The sequence below is a fragment of the Pundamilia nyererei genome, unplaced genomic scaffold (assembly GCF_000239375.1).
Source record: "Pundamilia nyererei isolate P.nyererei 1_Seehausen unplaced genomic scaffold, PunNye1.0 scaffold00176, whole genome shotgun sequence".
NCBI lineage: Eukaryota > Metazoa > Chordata > Actinopteri > Cichliformes > Cichlidae > Pundamilia > Pundamilia nyererei.
In genome coordinates, this window is record NW_005187577.1 from 443533 (window position 1) to 450231 (window position 6699).

The 6699-nt window shown below is 39.0% G+C and overlaps 1 protein-coding gene across 1 annotated transcript; it reads left to right on the forward strand.

The window, feature by feature from the left end:
- Positions 1-4935: 4935 nt before the first annotated feature.
- On the forward strand, positions 4936-5672 carry LOC102200884 (gamma-crystallin M3-like). Its single transcript, XM_005746259.1, has 3 exons — positions 4936-4968; positions 5061-5303; positions 5394-5672. Exons 1-3 carry the CDS (start codon positions 4936-4938, stop codon positions 5670-5672), a joined length of 555 nt encoding a protein of 184 aa, XP_005746316.1.
- The last annotated feature ends 1027 nt before the right edge of the window (positions 5673-6699 follow it).

Consider the following 6699-nt stretch of genomic DNA (forward strand, 5'->3'; position numbering starts at 1 on the left):
TCCGCCCCTGGGCAGGGCCACCTCCTCCTCCAGTTCCTCACACCTGGAGCTGATTGCAGGCAATCAAGCCAGATTAATTTAAGACTCAAGCTGACGTTCATTCACCGCCTGTTTGTCATCAATCCATGTTTGTACCTGGCTCTCATGTTTCAAGCTCTCTTTGTGATTTACCTTGTTAACCATACTTTCTTGTGGCACAGTTCCTGGATTCACCTTGTCTCAAACCTCTGGCTCAAGTTCTGCTCTCAGACTCAGGATACCAAGCCACCATTTTGGAAATCACTCTGTGCTTCACCTGCCTGCCCTCCTGCCACCACACTCTATCAGGAACCTCCGGATCTCAGGTCAGCCTTTTCACAATGCTCAGCTCACCCCAGATTCACGTCACCCTCCTCATCACTCTTTTTCTCCTCCTGTAAGTAAGAATAGTTACATAATATACTTACCAATTTCAGACCTCCACTCAGCTACTTCCCTAACTCTGTCCTCTCTCTCCCTCAGTGTGACTACTTACTTCCAGTCTACTACTTCCAGTATTCCAGTCTACATCTCAGGCCCATTTCCCCTCACTAGATGCACGTCCCCGTAGCCACATTACCCAGGCCACGCCACATCAAATTCTGCGTTTCACTATTTTTGTCCTTGCCAAGCTTTCAAGTCCAAGGTTAACCAATAAATATATTGTAAAACCACCTGCTGTCTCTGTTCTGGGTTTCTGCACCTAAGTCCAGTTTTGGTACTGACCACTTGGCCCTGTGACATTTTACCTGTTACGTTCTAGATCATAAAAATGTAACAGACTAGACAGACTCCTTAAAAGCCATCCTTCCAAAATTTCATCTACACATCAAATTTGCAATCAGAGGAAAAACACTGGATAAGACACTCAAATAGAAAACTGCCTCATTTAGGTTTCTATGAAGCATTTTGAGAAAATGCTAAATAACAACCAGTCTGTTTACCATTGTTTTTAAGGCAGTGAATGGCCCAAAAATACAAAGTTCATCAACCTAAAAACGAAATGTTTCCAGTGTAAAAATACCACAATAATTAATATTAAAGGGGGAAACATAAGCTATATGTACAGACAACAAGAGCAACTCAGAGAGCGGAAACACCTGGGTGATAAGAAACAGTTAAAGCGAATCAAAGACAATGAGATGAGGTAAGTAAAACTAAAAGCATAAGAGATAAGGACTCAACAAATTAAAACAGGAAGTAGCTAAGGGAACACTGATACACTTGGAACACAGATGAACACTCGATGACAGCTAATCAGATCAATAAATTAAAGGCTCAAGATAATATGCAAGAACATAAAACTCAAGTGAAACAATAAACAATTTAGGATTTAAATAACACACCTAATGATAAAGAAGGAAGTCCAAAAAGCAGTTTTAAAAACTGTCCCATGTCACTTACCACTGTCATTATGAAGTCCCACCTCATCCATAGGAGTATATCTATAGAGTAGAGAGGTTTACAGAAGATGGACTCATGCATCTCATCTTGAGCAGCAGGTGATCTATGAGAGAATCACTGATTATGTGAAAAACAACCTGCATAAGAAGCTGCTGTAGTCTTTTAAATGCTGCTTCCTCCAGAGTGCGGTATCATCGCTACATGGTTTAGTGGCAGAAGAGAAAGCCCTTCAGAGGATTATGAATTCGAATAAGTTGACATTAGTTGACATTAGTGCAAAACAGTAAATATTCATCTCATTCGGTCTTGAAATCATCACAAATTCGGTTTCAAGATCATCAAGAATCCTGGTAATCCTCTGGTTCTTGGCTATTATATGTTAAAACTGCTCTGATATCAACTGGTCAAAATGAAAGGTCACTGATGGAGTACTTGCTGTCAGTTAATGTCTTTACAACCTACTTTTCCTCCAGGAGATGGTGCCGTTCAGTTCTGTGTGCTCCTTTGTCACCTTTGCAACTTCGGTAGGGTCCAGGTATCTCATCATGCTACCGGTAGTGACACTGACTCTAGCCTTATACAAGACTGGGGGGGAAAAATCCAATTAACCTGATTAACAATTCACTAAGCTCTGCCCCAGACTCATTTGTGACTGTAGCAGGATTGCAGGCCCATTCAGAAGACTCACCTCAGTGAAAGCTCTTCTCACTTGGGACAAAGCTGCTGAACATGCATTCACCACCCCTAAGGGAGATTCACTTCTGTCCCTGTCCTAGTCTAGCCAGAGTCATGGTCCTGGGTTTTATATGTAGAAGTTGTCCTTTGTGGACCTTTGAATTTCTGCTTATAATTCTAATGTTCTATTTGCTTCTTAGATTATTGTTTAGACTTATTATTACGCCCCTAGCCTCATTATCTTGTGCATATATTCTCTTAGTCCCCCCTTTTCCTTTGTCATGTCATCCCTCTTGGTTGTGTGCTCCCATGTTCCATGTTTCCTCCTAGATTACTAGTTATTGAATTCCTGGATTCAGCTCTACCATTGTTTTATATTTTTATGTCTTTTAAAGACTTAAACTTCAAAGTTGTTTTTGAGTTTGCAATTTGTCTCCCGAGTCCTGCATTTGGGTCCTCATCCTGCTTGCCAAGCATCTGCTTCATGACAGCCCCTGTGCCTGCTTGTCTCCCTGTCTCTCCCCTGCAGAATGCAAGTATGATATTATAAATCACTGGCTGTCAAGTTGCCCTTGTAAGTGAGGAGAACCTGGCTGGAGGAGTGCCAAACACAACAAGAATTTTGCAATGGTCCATATTTTCTGTAAAGTTGAATTTCAAGATTAAACATTGCACAGACTCTAGAAATGCCTTGTCCCAACACTTATTCTATAACCCAAGCACATGAAAGCACATGTTTTCTCCCAGCTTCCTGAATAGTTGGTATATTCACCAAGGAAATTGAGGCAGTGATCCATTGTTGGATGGACCTGACCTTTGAGGTGGACCCACTAACTGTCTTTTTGTACCAAGTACAGTGGGCACACACCAGCATATTCATCTCTCAACTAGGTATCCGAATAATCTTTCACTAGAGAATTTTCTTGTGGCCCTCTCTTCTGCATGTGTCTCTGCCAGTGTTATTTGTGTCCCAAATGCAGCCTCTTACTTGCCTCCTGTTGGTCTGTTTAGACTGTTATCCACCCCTAATATCCTTGGTCACACTTTGCTCTAGATTTTCCCTCTGGTCTAACACACTTCAATGGGAACACATTCATTCTCACCATTATGGAGTATTTTTCTAAGGCAGACCACTTTGTGCATCTTCCCGAATTTCCCACATACCAGCAAACAATAGAAATTATGGCTCATTGTGTTTTCAGATTACACAACATACCATTGGATGTAATTTCTGATCAAGCCCCTAATTCACCTCCCAGGTATAGAAAGACTTCAACACCACACTGGGAGCTAAAGTGAGTTCATCATCGGGCTTTCACTCTCAATACTCTAAAATATACACATAACACTATGACCTCCTATGCTACTGGTTTGTACCTATTTTGGGTTTTTGCAGCCCTGGAGGATGAGATCATTGTCTCCTCTGTAGAACACCACCTGTGGTGTTGCAGTTCTACCAAGACAGCTAGCCTCTGGCTGGAAATGTATGCCAGACTCAAGCCCAGACTTCAAACGAGGTCAGAAAGGATGTTACATTGTCCTCTTTTTCTTCATATTAGAGCATTTTTATGACCCAGAAGGAACAGCAACTAGAAAATGAGCTTGAACTTGGAGACCTTTCAGATACTATGTTGATATGATCCTGTCAAGTTTATCCAAAAAGCATTTTTTTTCAGTTCTCTATTGAATTTTAAGTAAAGAAATCTCCAGTGTAGCAGAAAATAATCTAAATTAATATTATAAATTCATGCAGTTTTGCTATTATAATGACCTTGTATGATAACATGATATGAAAATAAAGTTCAAATTTGCCCATAAAAAACTATTCTGACAAAAAAAACATAAGACATGACAGTTTTATAGCATTTAATAGAGCTAAAATGTGTTTTCAGATTTAAACAAACGTGGCAGTTTCTTGTACATAAGCTGTTATAAGTGAGGGATAAAACAGCTTCAGTTTTTACAGAATGAAGGCAAAATTGTACACGGCTTCTTTAGTTATGGTAAGGGTATAACAAACGTTAAGCCATCATAGGTAAAAAAAATCTCTCCTTTATTTTGGAGAAAGCCAAAACTGACTTTTTGGGGGTAAAGTTTGTGGTGTTTTCTTTGTGCCCTTGGCTAAGACTGGGAGAATAATTTAATAAAAAGAAACATCACACATTGTACAGTTAGAGTTAGTGTTAAGGTGGGGTCATCACCTACCCAAAGGTCAAACGATCAAAAACATCAAACAAACACTCTGTAATTAACACTAATCTCACAGTTACATGATATCATACTTGCATTTGTCTAACACAGTCAATATTTTGTTGATGTATTCTTCCTCCTCTTTATCCGTTTGAGGATTTATAACCAAAATACAATATAAACAATTTCTGATGGAGTACGATGTAGTTGTATGTAAGTGTATCAGCAACTAATTTAAAATGTCTTTTTGCTACAGTCAATTTATTTTTCATATTCTACAGTGGAAACAAGCATGTTCACCGTGAAAAACAATTCAAACACCCAGTTTTGACAGTTTATGTGTGACACGGGTCATAAACACAATTCTTAACAATTACATGGGCCAACCTATTCACATTTCACAAGCACTGTTGAAAATGCATTCTGTAAAAAGAGAAAAGGCCTTTCTAAAGACTGCTGGTGCCCAGTGTCTATAAAAAAAAATGGACCTAACCTTTGCTTTCTGTGGGCCTCACTAGCAAGTTGCTGAGTAATGGGTTCTCTGGTGTAGGGGAGGGGTTTCTTTACGTTTGGTCAGGTATAAAAGAAAAGGGTTAAACCAGGTAGAGAACAGGACAGAACAGGAGTAACTACTCACTTGCAGGCAACATGAGCAACACTGGCATGAACATGAGGGGCAAGGTACAGATTTCTTTCTTTTTTAATCAACAGTGATTACTGCTTCCAAATAACTGCTGCTTTTTAAAGAAGGATTTTATTTTGCTGTTTTTCAGATCATCTTCTACGAGGACAGGAACTTCCAGGGACGCTCCTATGAGTGCATGAGCGACTGCTCTGACATGACCTCCTACCTGAGCAGGTGTCACTCCTGCAGGGTGGAGAGCGGCTGCTTCATGGTCTATGACCGCCCCAACTACATGGGAAACCAGTATTTCATGAGGAGGGGCGAGTACGCTGACTACATGAGCATGATGGGCATGTCAGACTGCATCAGGTCTTGCCGTATGATCCACATGGTAGGAAAGCCGTGCTGTGGATATCATTTTCCTCCAGATAGGCTTGAATTATATATTCAAATTCTTTGTTGTGAACTGTTTCCCCTACAGTACAGAGGCCAGTTCAGGATGAGGATCTATGAGAGGGAGAACTTCGGAGGTCAGATGTACGAGCTGATGGACGACTGCGACAACATCATGGACCGCTACCGCATGTCCGACTGCATGTCCTGCAACGTGATGGATGGCCACTGGCTGATGTACGAGCAGCCCCACTACAGAGGCAGGATGATGTACCTGAGGCCCGGAGAGTACAGGAGCTTCAGGGAGATGGGAATGAGCGGGATGAGGTTCATGAGCATGAGGCGCATCATGGACTCCTGTTACTAAATGTTCACTGTCCAATGCCACTAAATAAAATAATTTTACAGTACTATGACCTTTGTCGAGATTATTAATTAACTCATCATGAAAAAAATGATACATTGTTGTGATGCATATATATACTGAAAATATTTGAAGTTTTATAATTTTATCTGCAACAAACACAATAGCAAGCAAATATTGATTCTAAATTGTATTCAGCTGATGATACCTGATAATATAAAGTGTGATCTTGAATAGAATACCAATTAGCATTTTCAAAAACTGAAAGATAAAATCAAAATAAGGGAATTTTCAAACAATTGTCAAAGTAACATGTTTTCTGTTTATGTCATGTGTTAGTGTCATCTGACTGACACTAACTTGGTCATAAAAACATCTGATGATGCTAATCTATGTTAAATTTTTTAGCTTAAAATTTGGTTTTATGCATCATTAATAGTTTAAGTTTCTTTTATTCTTATTTTCTTATTTTTAATCACTAAATGAATTCTGAAACTATCTGTCCAGTATTTAGCTACAAGCTACAAGTGCTTAAAAATTGCTTGAGGATACGGTTGAAGTGACTCAGACCTACACCCTATAATGAAGTTATAAATACTGTGACATGTTGTATATTTATTAATAAAAAATTTGTTGCCATCATATACATGTATTGGGGTTTGTTTGTTTTTTCGTTTTAAAGGTGATGTGTCTAATATAAACAATCCCAGAAATTATTCCGTTTTTAACAATGACTCTGTTTGCATCAGGAACAATACAGACAGTGAGTCATTATTTACTGTGTTTGGATAATTGGTCATTGTGGTTTTACTCCTGAAGTTAAAAACAAGACACTTAAAAAAAATCAGACATTTATTTAGATTGTTGTACTGTGAAAGTTAATTCTAACATGTTGCATATTAAGAAAATACTGATTGTGCCGTCTGTTTCCACTTGTATTATTATTTTTATTTATTATTTGGTGCAAGAAAAGACGATGGTTGCCATAAGCTCAATTCATAAATAAAGAGCCAAAAGGTTCTAAAAGGCT

Excerpts from the sequence above, each read along its gene's own strand:
- LOC102200884 (XM_005746259.1), top strand. The coding sequence starts at position 4,936 with ATGAGCAACACTGGCATGAACATGAGGGGCAAG. Across the intron at positions 4,969-5,060 it reads GCATGAACATGAGGGGCAAG|ATCATCTTCTACGAGGACAG; the intron begins GTACAGATTTCT and ends GCTGTTTTTCAG. Across the intron at positions 5,304-5,393 it reads CTTGCCGTATGATCCACATG|TACAGAGGCCAGTTCAGGAT; the intron begins GTAGGAAAGCCG and ends TTTCCCCTACAG.